Source organism: Protopterus annectens, chromosome 1.part1, assembly GCF_019279795.1.
Source record: "Protopterus annectens isolate FY-2018-M chromosome 1.part1, PAN1.0, whole genome shotgun sequence".
NCBI lineage: Eukaryota > Metazoa > Chordata > Ceratodontiformes > Protopteridae > Protopterus > Protopterus annectens.
The window spans coordinates 1,384,319,093-1,384,337,950 of NC_056726.1; the positions used below are offsets into that span (position 1 = coordinate 1,384,319,093).

General features: G+C 38.0%; 1 protein-coding gene across 1 annotated transcript in view; it reads left to right on the forward strand.

Moving 5' to 3' along the window:
* Positions 1-2,859: 2,859 nt before the first annotated feature.
* Positions 2,860-18,858, forward strand: part of LOC122810582 (methyl-CpG-binding domain protein 2-like) — a gene marked incomplete at its 3' end in the record, with an annotated part of 395,833 nt that continues 379,834 nt past the window's right edge. Inside the window, 2 exon segments of the mRNA XM_044082163.1 lie at positions 2,860-2,959; positions 3,048-3,174. Coding sequence (XP_043938098.1) covers positions 3,065-3,174 — 110 coding nt within the window. The 5' untranslated portion in view covers positions 2,860-2,959; positions 3,048-3,064.

Sequence of the window (18,858 nt, forward strand, 5' to 3'; positions counted from 1 at the left end):
TTATGCCCGTTAGATGTCCATATCTTTAGCTAGATCCTCCTTTTTTTCAAGGTGTTTATTCCTATTTTCAGGTTGAGAAGGTATGATGCCAGTGGCCTCATTGATGTTAACAATGTCAGCGATAATGCAAATGTATCTTAATTCTGAAGCATTTTTGAAATGATTATTTGTTAACCAGGTAAGTGACCTGGTTTTCAGCCATAACCTAGGACACAATGCAAACAGATAACGTTTTTTGGCTAAAACGTGGAAAAAAACAGAAAAGTTAAAAAAAAAAAAAAAAAAAAAAAAGTATCACCACAATAAGTGCAACTCAAATATTAATTCAGAATTTAAATAAACACTTTTCTTTCCCTTTTGATGAAAGATGTGTTTCTCACATTTCTGGGCTTTTCACACCTCTCAGTGTCTTGCATTAAAGACCCTGAGTAGGCGTAGCTCTGTGCTGGATATAGCAGGCTTACTAGTAATCTGATACACAGTTTATATTTTGTTTGAGGTGGTGTGTCTTTGCATTTTGACAATGTTTATCTTGTCAATGCACCACATGCTGCCATCCCTGGAGGAAAAAAAAAAACACCTTTTGTTGTTACGGCCATCAACACTTGTTTTTAAAAAGTGAGATTGCTGAAATGTTTCTGCCTGTGTTCTACTGCAAAAAATGTATTTAGAGGGATGAGAAGATGTTAAAAAAAGAAAGACAAGTAGAAAATGGGAAAAACTAGAGAAACAATTGAACATTATTTTTTTTAAGAATAAGAACAAATTATAATAGCAAGAGGAAACCAGAATTCCTGTCACAATTTCTCTGTTATTTCTTTTAGTTATGGTTCATATTTTATTGAAAAGTAATTTTTGCAGTCAACTTTCACTATATAGTTTGGCTGGGATCTTCTTGCTTGTAGTTATGCCAGTTAGACCTCTCAACTGCCCCTTTTTCAAATAAATTTTCCTATTTTTAGGCCTGATTTACTGCTGCTTCACAGATTGCTCTTATTTTTGGAGGTATGTCCCATTTTCAGGCTAGATTTATCCTTTCACACATTTTTATAAACTCTGTTCATCATGTGATTTTTGAAGTTGCTTGGTACTCAGAAAATCATACTATAATACCAACACACTAGTGGCAACAATAATTTAAAGAAAGAGGGCACAAATCTTACACTTCCCTTATTCTGAAGCAAAAATAAATTACCTCGTTTGGTAAAAGTATGTAAGTCTACAGATTTCACACTGTCTCTTTGATAATGTGCTTATATTTTTCCATAATTTTTGTCACTCTGTTTTTAAACGAGTTTCTGAGTAGTATCCCATATTCCTACTGGAAGAGGGAAGAGTCATGTGCTATTTGGCATGCCAGTTCAATGTCCATATATTTTTTAGCTGGATACTCCTATTTTTCAGGGGCATTTGTTTCTATTTTCAAAATCTGTAGGTTGAGAAGGTTTGATGGCAGTGACCTCGTTGCTGTTAGCAATGTCAGTGATGAAGCAAATGGATCTAATTCTGAAGCATATTTTACAATGATTATTTGTTAACCAGGTAAGTAAACTAGTCTTCAGCCATGACCTAGGACACAAGGACAAGAGTAAATACAACATGTATTACAGAGGTGGTCACTTGGCTGTTTTGTACCAAATTAAAGTGTACATATGCAACTTAAACACCTCACAGTACAGTAAGGATACAATACATTTATCTAATTCTGAAGCATTTATTTAAATTTTTATTAACCAGGTAAGGGAACTGTTCTACAGCCCTGAATGGGTCACAAGTGCAAGGGTAATACAATATGTAGGATTGCAGGGTGGGGTTGCCACCTTTTCAAATGCCCAAAGTGGGGCAGTTGTGGTACAAACATCAGATTTTGCAGGCCAAAACACACCCACTGCCAGTACAAGGGACAGAACTTCACTTTTTTGCTTAAATAAAAGCGTATTTTTGCAGCATTGTAGTTGCTTATTCTGTTTCTTAAAACATTTAGGTGTTTCAGATACAGAATAACTGTTTTATGCAGCTATTACATAAAATATAGGAAATAATTTTGCCATAATATCTCAGGACATTTGCCATTTTTTTTTTGCAGGACACAACTGCCCAAATAGGGACTGTCCTTCGCAAAGTGGGACAGGTGGTAACCTTATACGGGTCGGGTGGTCACTTGGCTGCTCTGTATTATATGAAATGGTGCATGTATAACTTAACTTTCAGCATGAAGTAAGGTTACATTACTGGTGTATCTTAGTAATGCATCTATTGGAAGTACAAAGAACCTAATGTTAGCGATTTTGCCCCAACAAGAGCAGATTCGTACACTGTACCCCCCACATCCAGGGTCGGAAATTTGCAGACAAGCAGATTTTAATTGCTATGATTATTGACGGACTCTTGCTATGATTCTGAAAGTTGAGAGGTATGTTTATTACTGTGACTTTCTATTTTGTACATAACCGTAACACACGTAACAGCACTTCAGACTCACTTACAGCAAAACTGCAGCATAAGGAAAGTCTCCCTTTAATAGACATGCGTATGTCACCGTGGTTTTGAATACGCATGCGTTTTTCGTTACAGTAGTTTGTCATTTAGTAAATCTCTCGCATACACGGTAAACTTTATATTTGGCCGGCACTCACACCTACCAATCTCCAGTAAATGACGAAACAGCGTATGGATATCTCTGCTCGAACTTGAACTTGACCATAAAGTGTGAAGAAGTAAACTTTTTTTTCTGTAGTTTTTGTTAACTGTAATGCTTACTGTCTTTTTACTGAAAATTGCAACCTTCGGTCTTTATTATTTGACAGAAATAGTTAATGTTTTTAGTTTACAAGAGGACTATTTGTAGACAGAGGGGAAGCCTCTGGTGGTTATTAAGTGCTATACGGCTTTAGGAAGAGTCGTGGATATTTTGGGTGCAAAGATAAGTGTGGCAGAATATTGCTTATGCTTTCGAGAGGTATGAATGGCAAGCTTATAGACAGGGTGGTCCCATTTTATAAATAGGTACTAATGTGGGGTTTTAAACATTTGTTGTGTCTTCAAAGGTGTGAGTTGCTGAATTATGGAGAGGAAAAAGACAGACTGCCCTGCTCTTCCACCAGGATGGAAAAAAGAAGAAGTGATCCGGAAGTCAGGACTTAGCGCTGGAAAAAGTGATATTTATTATTACAGGTAAACGTCATGTCTTTTGTCACTGACCGTACCTGTAAGTGATGTGCAGTCAGTGATGTCCCTTTGCTGTTAAGACTCATACTAGTGCAGCGGGGATGCCTTCATTGTGACAGGTGGAGGTGGTGGCTTATCTTCACCAGGGCAGTCAAACAACTTTTCGAAGCTACATGAGTTGGACTGTATTGGGCACTAGGCAAAATATTGACTTTATGTGACTGTTTTGAGAATAGTAATGCCACATACACCAAGATGGTGAACTTTCAGAATTAATTGGCCAGCCTTAACGATAAATTGTATTTGTCTTAATCTCATCTCCTTGTTAAGTCTCCTACATCAGTTGAAGGGGGGTGGGGGGCACACTGCACACTGCACACCAGCCCTTACTAACTGAATTGTGTCAGTTACACACCGCAGTGAAACCACACAGCTACGTGTGTGTGTGTGTGTGTGTGTGTGTGTGTGTGTGTGTGTGGGGGGGGGGGGGGTATATAAAATCACTTTTCTGGTCTATCCTGTATTTTTTAAGTAATTGTGGTTGGGTTGTCCGACCACATGCTTGTAATGGAAATGTGTTGATACTTGAGAATCATTATTTTTAAACTTTAAAATGCCTTCTAGAATGTTTGGTTGATTTTTATTTGCTTTTTGCTTGTAAAGGGCTAAGTTAGGTTTCTTCTGCATGTGACCCTGGAAAGGTTAAAAGGTTAAAACTGTTGTCCGAAGATGTATGGCTTTTATCTTTCATTTATTGTTTTGATTCTAGGTTTGTCCTATTTATGGGCTGTGGGAAGCCAAAGCATATCCTAGCACACTCAGTGGGGATAAGACATAGAATGGTTCTGGATGGGTGCCAGTCAATTATAGGGCACACATGCGTACACCACATTGGACACGCACATTGACGGACATATTAGATTACCAGTGTGCCTCTCAGTATGCGTTTGGGGTGTTTGAAGAAACCACAGACCCTGGTAAAAAAGTTGAGTGGTCACAATGTAGATTCTGCTGATTTCATAGAGAATGTATCCCAAATGGTAACTGAACCATACAGGCAAAAGAGCTGTGAGGTAGCAGTGCTAACTGCTACATCTCTCTGCTACCCAGGATTATTTTATTATTTTACTCAACTAAACCCTAGCTCTGTTTACGTCTTGTATTTTAAGTAAGAAAATATTGGAACATTGTGCCACCTTGTACTTTCTGAAATGAGCAGTACCTCACTGAGATTTGGAAGTGAATTTTACTGTTCTTAATATTACACCACTGAACATAGCACTGTTCTTTTCATTTGATCTTAATTTTTTTTGTGTTTGTATTTGGGTTACTGCTTTTGCCCTTAATTTTCTAGGTTGTTAGCCATAACTTTTGTATAAGGCTTTCTAGTTTAAACCTGGGGGGGCTGTTAATTATCTGATAATGATTCACAAGTCTTCTTGTATGTTAGTTAGGATACTTTGCAGACATCTTAAATCAGCTGGGTGTAAAGACCCTGTGTTTCTGAAGTATTTTTATTTATTTATTTTATTTTACATTTGTTGACCGGGCTAGTCTAACTGGATATATGTCCATTTTCAGTAGAGGCCCGGGGAGAAAAGCTCCAAGAATGAACAGTGACAAAGTTAACAATATATAAAAGACATTCAAAATCATAATGCAGAGGTACCATTGGTCAAAAGAAAAATTATAATAATAAAATTTTAAGCAATAAAAGTTATACTACAAATTATACTAAAAAAATTGTACTAAACACAATAGTAGGTATGAGCAATACCAAAATAAGAGAGAAAAGCCCTCATATTTGATTCTCTTACTATGAAGAAAAGAGTAGTAACTAGATTTGGAGGCATAGGTTAGAGGAGTAGGGAAAGGGGTAAGAGCAGGACGGTGAAAAATATATCAGTCTGGGTTAGCACAAGGACAAAGCCAATGAGTTTTAAGATATTCTTTAAGATGTTTTTTAAATAAAGAAGTGGAAGCAAGGGTTGATAATTCAGAAGGAAGCTGATTCCAGTTTTTACCTGCTGTGTTTGTGAAGAGAGAGTCACCAGCTTTGTTGTTGGATTTAATCGAGGAAACTAGGAGCTTATTAGCAGAGCGTAGTGTAGTCAGATTTTTGTATGGTATAATCATATTACTGAGGATAGGTGTGTTGTTGGGGTGGTATAGGGTCTTTTGAGTGATAAGTAATTGTTGATAGAGTATATGGTTCTGCAGTTCTAGCCATTCAAGTTTTTTGAGGATGAGGCAGTGGTGAGTTTTAAAGGGGGAGCATGTGATGAATCTAGCTATGCTATTATAACAGGTGGAAAGTTTGGAGAGGTTGTTTTTAGATAGGTTAGTGTATATAGCAGAGGCATAGAAAAGGGTAGAAATTAGGTGGGTCTGGGCAATAGTTTTCCTGGCAGAAGGGGTAAGAAAGGGTTTAATTCTATAGAGGGCACCAAGTTTTTTGTTAACTGATTTTATGGTGGAGTTGATGTGGTCATCATAGTTGAGACGATTATCAATTGTTACACCTAGTAGGCGGGTTATAGTATCTGGGGTTATGTTGGTAGCATTGTTAGAGGTTATAGAGAAGAATGCCTTAGGTGATTTAAGAGTTGGAGAAAATAGCAGTAGTTTTGTTTTTTTGGGGTTTAGGAGGAGGTAGTGTTGCATGAACCAGTTTTCAACATTCTGAAAAACAGTTTGGGTGAGGGACTGGAGAGAGGCTATGTTCTTAGCTGTACAGATTAAGGTGGAGTCATCTGCATATTGAATGCAGGTGGCTTGAGGTATGTTCATGTGCATATCGTTAATAAATAAGGAAAAAAGAAGGGGACCTAAGATAGAACCTTGGGGTACCCCAATATTTACTGGAAGTAATGTAGACAGATTGTTATCCCAAAGAACTGCTTGCCGTCTATTTTCTAGATACGACCTAAACCATTTTAATGCTTGTGGATCAAGAGAATGGGCCTTTAGTTTATCTAGAAGTAGGTTATGGTTAACCATATCAAAGGCTTTTGACAGGTCAATAAAAAGTGCAGAGGAAAAAGAGTTATTGTTACGATTTTTATTTATAGAGTTGGTGAAGTATAGTAGGGCAGTTGTTGTGCTATGGAATGGTCTGAATACATGTTGGCAGTTAGCTAGTAGGTTATATTGTAGTAGGTGGTTAAGTAATTGTTTGTGAATACATTTTTCCATTATCTTAGCCAATGGGGAGAGTAAGGCAATAGGTTGATAGTTAGAAAGCTCAATAGAAGATTCACCTTTATGTAAAGGGATGATGTGGGATACTTTCCATATGGTAGGGATTTTGCCTTCTGAGATAGTTCTGTTAATAAGGAGAGAGATGGGATAGCATAAGGCTTTTGCGGCAATTTGTAGGTATTCAGATGGGAGACGGTCAGCAGAAGGGGTGCAAGGTTTCAGTTTTTGAAGTAGCTTACAAATGAAAGTATGGCCAAACAGTCCACTTATGCTGTGCTGGCGAGATCATAAGAAGGCCGAAACATTCATGCCCACAGCTAGTGGGGTTTGACTTTATTGGTCTGAATGTATCCACAAATACTTAAAAAGAAAAAGTAAAAAGTCACAGACACTGAGAAGCCATATAGCCAAAACACTTGAGGTTCTTAAGGAGTCATTTGCATGTATCCCTTGGGCCTCTACTATAGGAGTTTTAAGGTTTCACACAGTGAAAACTCTAGCTTGACTAGGTTTTTCTTGTAGTTTTTACTAATTGGTTTGCCTGTGTGACATTTTTACTTTTTGGTTTGCAAGCTTTCTTTACTCTAAAGATGATGCTTCATTATTTTGTGTCAGTGCAGTGCATAGTGCAACATTGTATTTTGCTCAATACCACATGTAATGGAGTGTAAAGTGTATTTGTTCATCTGCATCTGGTTTTGGAGTCTTTTGGTGTAACTAGTACGACAAACACTTTCCTTTTTGTGCAGTAAGTTTAAGTGCATTAAGTTGTATTCATGTTTGAATTCAAGGTACGTTGAGTTTAAAAGGACCAGTTGGCAGATGCAATGTGAGCAAGATTTTGGTAGTTTACTGCCGAATTATTGAAGTGCTTTACGTGGAGATGTTTTCACCCACATGCAGGAAGCTTGGTATTCTGTTTTGTTTGTGGCTTAATTTCCCCATCTCCTGGTCTGGGTTATAATTAACCATTCCAGTAGTCACATTACGGCATTTTAAGTAGCTTGCTGTTTGCATTATTTTGATTGGTTTGAATTAATCCAGGTAGGCTGAAAAAATCAAAAAGTCTCCCCCCCCCACACCCTAATGAAACACACACATTTTATTAATCTCTTAATCACTGTTTTTCAAAGGTCTGTTTCTTAATTACTGTTTGTTTTAGGTGGTTTCATATGTAAATCTGTATTTTCAAAATGGTTTAAATTTTTTCTTGAAATTTATAGGAAAGGTACTGGCGTAGTCATTTATAAAACTCCTCGAAACTAAACTGCTGCTGTAATGACAATTGGCTGCTGCACCTTGAATTGTAATTTAAAAAAAAAAATCAAAATTTCATGCCACAGCATATTTGTTTTTTGATGGCTTTTGTTTATTTTAGTGAGAAGAGATTTTGTAAATGTAGCACCCTGTCAGGTTAAAAAGGTTATTCTTACCTGATTCTACCCTGATTTCAAATAACAGTAACTCCAAACTGCTTTATTATATTGCTGTGACACTTTCAGGACAATATCACTTGATAAGAACACTTTTTCATTTTGGAATTAAATAATCGGTACTTTTCCGTTAACGGGGCAACAGCTTTCTGGGCTTGAATTTGCATTAACGGAAAAGTACCACAGGTTTCAGTCGAAAATCAAGTAAGACATAACTGTTTACCTCTGTGAGGTGCTTAAGGTAAATGATAAAAAGTTGTTACGATACATAAATAGTCCTTTGCAATGACATGCACCGCCTAGCTGAAACTGTAATTTTGCCATCTTTACTTCACCTTTGACACCGCAACACTGCTCTTTACGTACTTCTTCAGCAGGTAACCAAGAGTCGCTGAACGTATAATTTCAAATAAATACTGGAGACATACAGCACACGCAGGTGTCACAGCAGGTTTCTAAATGCATAAATAAGATATTTTATGTTTTATTTCGTCTGTGTAGGATTGTAAAATCTGACACAATGACCATTCAGAGTGCTTCTTATTTGCGTTCCATTACTTTGGACTGTTGTGGCTTCCTGCATTACAATGTGCACGTACAGATATCTAACACTTTCTCACTCCCCATCTTGTTAAGTTACTCTCACTGTCAGTCCTTGCCTGCCTCTCAACCCACACAAAAGCTAAATTTCGATACGTAACGGTACTTCTCCGTTAACGCAAATCCAGCCGCAGAAAGCTGTTGCCCCATTAACAGAAAAGTACCAAATAATCCACTGCTTTTAATAGCCTTGTATTATAAAAACTTGTATATAAAAAAACTTGTATGAAAAGTTACACAGAATAATTAAAACACAGCAATAACATGGCATAGAATCTATGTAGAGTATAATAAAACTAAAAGATGTAGAATGTATTCACTTATTTACCCTTGTACTTCTAAAGCTCTCTTCTTTAATAATGGCGTAAGGTTAATGTTGCCATTTAAGACCAGTAATGTAGGAACGTTCAGTCTGAGTTGCCAGTATAATTCTCTTGTAGCTAACCTATTTTCCCAGCACCCTCCTCTTTTGTCCCTTTTTACTATCTTCATTAACATAACGTGGAAGGTACTGACCTGATGGCAACTCAAAGTATGTTTTATATGCATTGATCGAATTCTTATGCTGAATAGCATATAAATATATATATATATATATATGTGTGTATATATATATATATATATATATATATATATATATATATATATATATATGTGTGTGTGTGTGTTCATATACACGTTTTATGTAGGGATCTGTCTGTTTTTCCCATGTAAAAATGGAAACATCCCTGACAGATGGCAATATAGACCAGACCTTTTCCGCCACAGTTACCTACTTCTAACCTAACATGGTGTCCTACCATAACTTCTCTACCTTGTAGGATAAAACAACATTTACATACCCCACATTTGTTATGTCCCCTTCCTTTCATAACACTTAAACATAGGTTGTTCAAGTAAGTAGTTCATATTGTATTCTGTTTTAAACAGAAAATATGGTCTGTTACCCACACTATTGAATAAATTTGAATTGCATTTGCACATTACCCCATTTTTTTGATACCATTTTTTTTACCTCACTACTAAAATCTCCATAGTACAATGCCATAGAGTTAGAAAATGAAGTGCCATCACCTCCTAAGAGGCTGCGAGTAAGAAAGTGGTTTATATCTAGTACCTCAACTGTCTAATACTACCTTACTGCAATTCAAACTTATCACTAAATGTAGTGCCTTTTTTAGGCAAAGTTCAAAGGACAAAACCACCACCGTAACCGGTACAAGAATGCAAAATCGGAAGGTAATGCTGCTCAATGCTAGAAGTCTAAACCTCAAAATGCACTCTCTTGAGGCACTCCCAAAAATGGAGAACATCGATATCTATGCAGTAACTGAGACCTGGTTCAAGGCTCCAGAGAACCCCTGCAATACCAGGCTACAACTCTTGCCACACTTTTTAGTTTGCTACAGATCCCCCACCATGCCCCAAGATTCTCACTACACCTTTCTAAACATACTGGAAAATACTAAGATACAACCAAACACTCTAATACTGGGTGATTTCAACTACCCTGCCATTAACTGGGAAAATTACTTGTGTACCAACACCTTTGCCCAACGATTCTTGGAATTCATAAATTCCAACACCCTGGATCAACTAATCCTTAGTCCCGCCAGGGGCTCCAATATCCTAGACCTAGTCATTACCAACATGGGAAATCGATGCTCCACATCTATGGTCACCCCCTCGTTGGTCAGGTCTGACCATAAGCTAATCACCGTTGACATCCACATCCCCCTCCCCCAGTAAGGAAACCTCCGTAAAAAACTTCTTCAAAGCCAACTTCATGCTACTCAAGTCAGAAGTGACAAACTTCATGACACCCATGCAGACGGGAACTGAAAATTCGACTGCTGAATCCTACACTAAGGCACTGTATGAGCACATCCACTCTTGCATGATTCGTGCCACCCCCAGTAGAACCAAGATGCTCTCCTCCCAAAAAAAGGAAGCCAATCTGGTGGTCCCTTGCCATAAACAAACTTTACAACAAAAGGATGAAACTGTTTGCAGAAAAGAGGAAAATCCCAGGATGCAAAAAACTCCCTTACCAGCCTCAGTAAAAAGCTGAGATCCCTCATAAAATCCTCCAAAGCTAGTTAGGAAAAGAAAAATGCCAAAGATTCCAAAGACTACCACAAGTCATTCTATAGCTATGTAAAGAATCTAATTGGCAATGCTCAGATCTGCTCTGAGCTACAACAGAATGGCATTAAATATACTGATCACAAGGATATTGCAAGTATCTTGACAGATCAATTCAATGCAAACTTCACCCCTCTCACTCCCTAAAGGGCCCATCTCGATACCGAAAGATTGCCAAATTCCGGTAATAATGGCCACACAGGTAAAAAAACGCACTCTCCAAACATTCATGGGACCAGACGACATCCCAGGGTGTGTACTACATGAACTACAAAATGAACTGGCACCTCACCTAAGTGTCATGTTTAATCATAGCCCCACCTCAGGCTTTCTGCTCACTGAGTGGTGCACAGCTACAGTTATCCCACTCCACAAGGGGGGATCCACCTTGGATCCCAGGAACTACTGCCCCATTAGTCTGACGAGCCTGATCTGCAAGGCCATGGAACGTATTATTATAGAACTTATAAATAAAGACATTGGCAACCTTCAAACACTGGACCCCACGCAGTTTGGGTTCGTGAAGGGCCGATCTTGTCTCCTGAACCTGATTGACTTCTTCGAATCAGTCTCCAGAGCCGTGGACAAGGGTAAGGTGGTCCACACAGCCTATCTGGACCTCGCCAAGGCCTTCGACACCATCACCCACGCTGTAATCATAGATAAACATACTAAGCTGGGCATTAATCCCTACATCACTCGATGGGTTGCCAACTGGCTTACTGACAGAACCCACACTGTAAAAGTAGCCGACTCCAAGTCCAGCTCCAGACAAGTGGAGTACATCCGGGTTCAGTCCTGGGTCCGCTCTTGTTTGGCATCTACTTCTCTGAAGTACAGCCCAACACTACGGGACTCTGGCTAACAAAGTTCGCAGATGACTGCAAACTGGGAGCCATTATTGAATCCCTAGATGATGTGGATATTCTACAAAAGGGCCTTACAGAAACAGATGCTTGGTGCCAGAGCCATGGGCTCAAGCTCAATGCCAAGAAATGTATAGTTATCCCCTTTAGGAAAAAACATGTACCTGTGAATTACCACATAGGTGGCAGTACACTAAACACTGAAAGTGTGATAAGAGACTTGGGGACACAGGTGGACAGTGGTCTCATCTTCGGTAACCACATCGCCACAACAGTCAGTAAATCCTTCTATGTGGCACAATTCATAACTAAGGGCTTTTCATCCAGAAAAATGGAGGTCATTGTTCCACTGTACTCATCCCTCATTAGACTCATTTATAGAATACAACGCCCCGTTTGGTATGTACCTCTCAAGACATCTGCAACAACTGGAAAGGCACAGAAATACCTCACTAAAAGAGACTCAGACCTAAAGCAAATGCCCTATGCTGACCGTCTTAAAAAAAACTCCACCTATACTCTTTTCGCATATCGTCTACTCTGAGGTGATCTCTGCTTAACATACAAAGCCGTGTCAAACCCAGAGCTGTTTGACATGCTACACTTAAAGAAATCCCAATCCCTCAGAGACGCACGCTCCAGGGCTCTAAACCTTGTCAACATGCTGGAAGGATAGGTTCCTGACCCAGAGACTCCGAAGACTCTGGAATAGACTGCCCATACATGTCAAGCAGAGTGCCTCTTTGGCCCTCTTCAAAAGGAACCTTGATTGGATGGGAGATAGGAAATTCACCCTGGGGATCATGTCAGTCGCCCTGCTAGACAGAGGTCCAGGGAAGTAAATACTGTGGGAAGAAATAGCCAGGGAATTGTTATGGCTAGGCATGTGTAGGCCCTAGGGCCTATAGCCTAGTACCAACCTATGAACCTAATAATTTAGATAACTCTTAACTTAAAACCATTAACCTCAGTACACATCCTAGCTGCTGTGATCATTTGTCCTTTTACTAAGTTTTTCGTAATGTGAAAAGGGTGGCAACTCTGAAAATCCAGAAAAGTATTGGAGTAAGTCGGTTTCCTAATCAGTTTTGAACCGAAATGCTTGTTTTCATAGTTTTCTAAAAGTGTGGCATCTATATAGTCTATACTGTCAAATGAATAATTGTGTGTAACTTGAAATATGGACAGATGTACATATAATCTGCCACTTCCTGTTCCACACCTCCCTTGTTCTTCCATAAAATAAATAAAGCATCTAAATAACGTAAATATATATGCCAATGGTCTTAGAATTCAAAATAAAAGTCTTTTTTCATGGAAACGTAACTAAATTAGCATAGATGGGTGCACACCCTTTATCTGTTTAAAATACTCTCATTCAGAGGTGATAAAATTAAGAAGCAAAATCTTTTCCATAATCTCCATGGTGAAATTAATCAAACTATGTTAAAAACTGTAAAATCTTAGATAGCTTCATAAAAAGTTCTAAGCCTTCGTTATGGGGAGTAGAAGTAAACAAATCAATCAGATCAGTAGTTGAAAAGGAACGATCAGAATAAAATTCATTCTTAATTTTTCTTAAAATTCCATGAGTCCAGTAAAATATGCTGTATGGGATGTAGTGTTGTTGTTGTTGTTGTGTCTTTCGGCTTATCCCGGTTAGGGGTCGCCACAGCGGAACTCTGGTCCACTAATGTTTGGTAGTGGATTTTTATGTGCCGAGTTACCAGCCCTGACACACAAAATTCAACAAAGGCATGCCCATTCACGCATGCCTCCACACAGAAGATGCTCTAGCTGAGAATCGAACGGGACAATGTCTTGCTGTGAGGCGACAACGCTACCGCACGTATGGGGTGTAGTGTATCTTTCAATAATTTATCTACAAACAGGCCTAAAGTATACGTGGAACTATTGTTTGCAGCCACAATCATTCTAAGGGGGGGGGGGCATACCTCTCAACTGTACAGATTTTTGCAGAATGTCAACATTTATGGCTTATATTTTTGGTCTGTTTCTCATAATTTTTTTGGACAAATTACTGGGATGATCTAAGGATTAAAGTCGTTAACTAATGACATGCATTTGACTGTCGGTCTTTATATCCTTCAGAAAAAGCATGCTAACACAAATCCGGTTATTCTAGCAACTTTCTAGGTTTATGAGAGCAATATTTAAAGTGCCCCTATTTTTGGGCCTTTGTTCCCCCCATTATATTAAGCTTTGCCCAGAGTTCTTGCACTAACAGGTTGAGAGGTATGAGGGGTTAAAATATTTTTATGCATTTAATTATTTAATGTTCATTAAAATTTATCCACTTATTAAATATGTTTATTGGGTACCCGTTTGAATTGATTACAAATTATAGTAAGGTAGTATTAGTGGGTTGGGGTACTAGTTGCAAACAACTTTTAGTTAGTGGTGAATCAAACTACGCACAGCCTCTTGAGGTGATGGCGCTTCATTTTCTAAAGCTATGCTGTTGCACTATTGAGATTTTAGAAGTGAGGTAAAGAATGTTATCAAAAAATGTTGTGATGTTCAAATGCAATACAGATTTACTCAATGTGGGTGATAGATCCGATTTTGTATTTAAAACAGAATATAATTTGGAAATATTTACTTGAACATCCTGTTTGCAAGTCTTATGAAAGGAAGGGAACATACAAATGTGGGGTGTGTAAGTTTGTTTTATCCCACAAGGTAGAGGAGTTATGGCAGGACACCACCCACAGTATGTTGGGTTAGAGGCAGGCAATTGTGACAGAAAGGTCTGGTCTGTATTGCCGCCTGTCAAGGATGTTTCCATTTTTACATGGGGAAAAACAGATTCCTACGTAAATGTGTATATGAACAGATATCTATATGCTGTTGAGCATAAGAATTAGAACACTGCACTTTATAAATGTACTTTGAGTTGCCATCAGTTCAGTACCTTCCACTTTGGGGTAATGGAGATAGTGAAAAGGGACCAAAGAGGAGGGTGCTGGGGAAAATAGGTTAGCTACAAGAGAATTATACTGGTAACCCAGACTTAACGGTGCAACATTACCAGGCTTAAATGACAACATTAACCTTATTCCATTATTAAGGAAGAGAGCTTTAGAAGTATAAGGGAAAATAAGTGATAACATTTTACATCTTTTATTTTTATTACACATGTAGATTGTATGTCATGTTATTGCTGTGTTTTAATTATTTAGTGTATTTTTTTTCATAAAAGTCCTTTTATATAAGTTTTTATAAGGCTATTAAAGGCAGCTGATCATCTTTAATTGTTAAGGAGAATTGTTTGAATATGTTTAATACTTTGATTAATTTAATTAATTAGCAGTAGTTTCTGCTGGTGATGTCATATGACTGTTTTAATTCCTATAAATGTTGAGGAGTGGGTCATTTTTGTGGTTCTGATGAAGTCCCAGATAAAAGGGGATGAAAGTGTTAGACCTTTTTAAAAGTTTTTCATGGATTGTATACATTTGACACATTAAACGTTATGGAGCCGTTGCAATTATTCCAGGCTGGTACCACAAAGTAAGCTTTTGTTTTATTGAGAAAGGTAGACAACATAAACTCAAATAGTTGTGTACCTGTCAGAACCTGTAAATATTACCAAGAAAAGAGTGTTTTGTTGTTTTTTGATTTTCATAAGAACAAGTTAAGTGATATTGTTTAGATGTATAACTGTATTTATCTGTCTGACAAAATGCAAAATAATATAATTTCTGTGAGCTAAAATGGCAAAAAAACAGAGCCAGTGAATAAGACTTTGTGGTATGTTAAAGTATTCTAGACCATTGAGCATACTGAATAGAGGTTTGATACATTACTCTCCCAGTAAAAATAGGGCACAAGCAGAGCAAGGGACCACAGTGTTATGCAAGAATCGTTCTTTCTTCACAAAATTCAAGCTGCTGAAGCACAAATAAAGCAGTTTATTAAACAAATTAAAATTGCAGTCAGATAACCACTTTCATCTCTGCTAATTCAGAGACTTCGTCAGATAACAGATAAAGATAATGACCTGCTTAAATATAAAAAGTACAGTTTATTCCAGCATAACATTGTGGTCCCTTGCTCTCCTTGTGCCCTAGTTTTACTTATTTTGTGATTTTTCATTTATCTGGAACATTACTCTCTGTCTGACACATTGCATAAAACTCAGCTTTTTCTAATTTCTCCAAATTGTTTGGGTTTCTAATACCATGACGTGAATGGACCCCATTCCTAAGTCAAAGTATGATTAAAGTTCATGAAATTAATATTGCTTCAATCTTTGATGTCATCAAAAGTGCTCTTTGCAGCACCCGCAGTGTGCCTAGTAATGGTTCCTTCTGCAGTTTGTATGGGGTTACATGGATTGGTAACATATCTTAATATGATTGTAAATTCTTTTTTATAAGACCCGTTGCTCCTACTACTGTTGGAACTGTCTGGGTAACTTTCTTCCACATTGCTCTTGTTTCTGCCTGCAGATCCTGGTATTTTATGACTTTGTGTGTCACTCTGTACGCAACACACTGGGTGTGGCAATTTCAGTGATCAGTGCTACTTTTGTCTTCTTTTCTTGGACCACTGTATCCAGTTTTCTAGTATCTGTCTTTGAACTGTTGGTAATGGGTGATCCCATGTGATATAAACTACATCATTTTCTATGATGCGCTGTGACTCATGTTTCCAGTGTTTTTCCTTCACTTCGATACCATAATGTTTGCACAATCCCCAGTGCAACAGTCTCACCACATTATGATGCCTTTCATTATACAGTCCTTCTGCCATTAGTGTGTCGCAACATGTGATGTAGTCTGTATTAGACCTTCTACATTAAATCTTTCATAAATTCAACTTCTATATCTTTAACTTCTGCTTTACTAATCTTCTTTTCCACATTACATCTTTGTGATATTAATTTTTTATTGTGACATTTTTCATATCTGGATGCCTTTGCTTGTATTTCTCTTTGGATATCTTTGAGACTACCTTCTCTATATATTAGTTGCTTTCTCCTTTGCATAAATATTGCATCATATCAAACCTCTTTCTTTCCCATGCCCATATTTCTTTTTTATATTTTTCAAATATCACTAAGTTTTGTTGTTTATTTTTTTCGCACTTCCTCAGATGCTTCTTTTTCCAAATGGATCAAAGTTTCTTGATCTATGTACTGTTTTTCAAAAATCTGTTGTAATCAAGGATCAGCTCTGAGCCCTTTCTTATTTGCAATGGTGATGGACAGGTTGACAGACGAGATCAGACAGGAGTCCCCGTGGACTATGATGTTTGCAGATGACATTGTGATCTGTAGTGAGAGTAGGGAACAGGTGGATGAGACCTTGGAGAGATGGAGATATGCTCTAGAGAGAAGAGGAATGAAGGTCAGCAGGACAAAGATAGAATATCTGTGTGTGAATGAGAGGGAAGATAGAGGAATGGTGAGGATGCAAGCGGTAGAGGTGACGAAGGTTGATGAGTTTAAATACTTAGGGTCAATAGTTCAGAGTAACGGTGAGTGTGGAAGAGAGGTGAAGAAGAGTGTACAGGCAGGATGGAGTGGGTAGAGAAGAGTGTCAGGAGTGATTTGTGATAGACTAGTACCTGTAAGAGTGAAAGGGAAGGTCTACAAGAGGGTAGTGAGACCAGCTATGTTATATGGGTTGGAGATAGTGGCATTGACAAAAAGGCAGGAGTTTGAGCTGGATGTGGCAGAGTTAAAGATATTACGATTTGCACTGGATGTGACGAAGGTGGACAGGATTAGGAATAAGTATATCAGAGGGTCAGCCCAGGTTGGAAGGTTTGGAGACAAAGCCAGAGAGGCAAGTGTACGTTGGTTTGGGCATGTGCTGAGGAGGGATGCTGAGTATATTGGGAAAAAGATGCTAAGGATGAAGCTACCAGGTAACAGGAAAATAGGAAGGCCTAAGATAAGGTTTATGGATGTGGTGAGAGAGGACATGCAGGTGGTTGGTGTGACAGAGCAAGATGCAGAGGACAGGAAGAAATGGAAACAGGTGATCCGCTGTGGCGACCCCTAACGGGAACAGCCGAAAGAAGATGAAGATGATGTATTAATGAATGCAACTTTTTTTATTTGAAGCTTCTGACAGTTTTTCTTGCAGAAATATTTTTCTTTCATATATTTTGTGTCTGGAAATTCTGGGCTTTGGCCATAATAGTAACAATACATAATTTCTTTCTTATCCTCAGTAGTCTACTCTATCATCTTTGTGGCTCTTCTTTGGCCAGTCGATTTTTTTTGTGGACTGCTACTTCCTTGTACAACAGGGGGGGGGCATCCATTGTAGGAATGTTTCCATATTTTGAGGATTCTGCCCTGTCATTTTTTCCAGTCCTAGCACCAGTGTGCCTACCAGGATTGGGCACTTCTTTACCCTGGGTCTTGTGCACCCAGCTATCTTTTTTTTTTGTTTGTTTTTGACTTGTTTCTGTCTATGATATATGCTATATAAATACAGTCTAGATATCAGTGTCGTCTTGGTGAGATTTTGTGAAAAACAGGGTCCACCAAGACTTGAGGATGAATTCAGTTTCAGCACTACTACTCTCCTTTGCTTGCTGACTTTTCATTTCTCCATTAGGACTAGCTTCCATATGGGTAAAGACATATGAACTAAAGCTTCTGGTTCCTAACTGAAAATATGTCTCTCGCTTTCAGATTTCATTTTGAAACTCCCATGTAATAACAGTTTATACAGCTACAAAACATAGCTAAGACTGCTGTTTTATCCTTCTAGGAGCTAGAGCAGCATACCTCTTCAACTGTATAGATTTTCGCAGGATGTACAGATTTTGGCCTCATATTTTTGGTCCAGGTTTCATAAAACTGTTTTTTTTCTGGAAAATTAGTAGTAAATCATTAATGATTGAAGCTAGAAAATAATGACAGACATTTGAATTTTAGACTTTATATCCTTTAAAAAATTCATACTAATGCAAAGCCTGTTATCCCTGAACCACATAAAAGGCAGCGAATGAACTTTCTAAGTTTGTAAGAGCAGTATTTAAAATTTAAAAACAAAGAATAATGCTCACTACACTCTGTTAGCCTGATAATAAACAAGACTTATAAAATACAACAAAAAAACAGGCTTAAATAGTGGGAAGTATACTTGCTGTGTTCAATTCAAGTCAGTCACAAAAGGTAACCAAATGTTCCACAAAAAGAAACGAAGCTGTAACCTACAAACCGCTTTACTTTGCGAACTCTTAATCCAATAAAAAAGAGTCAAAATCACCATAGAATGTTCATTCGAACCTACTCATCCACTGGGCAATAGCTTGTAGAAAAAACACGCAGCCAGCATGTAAGAATAAATCCAAGCGTCCAGTAGAAACCACGTTTATTAAAATAATTAGAACATAGGGCTAGCGCTTTCAACGAATCTTCATCAGGCCACTAACAAACAAACATACTAGCATCCCTT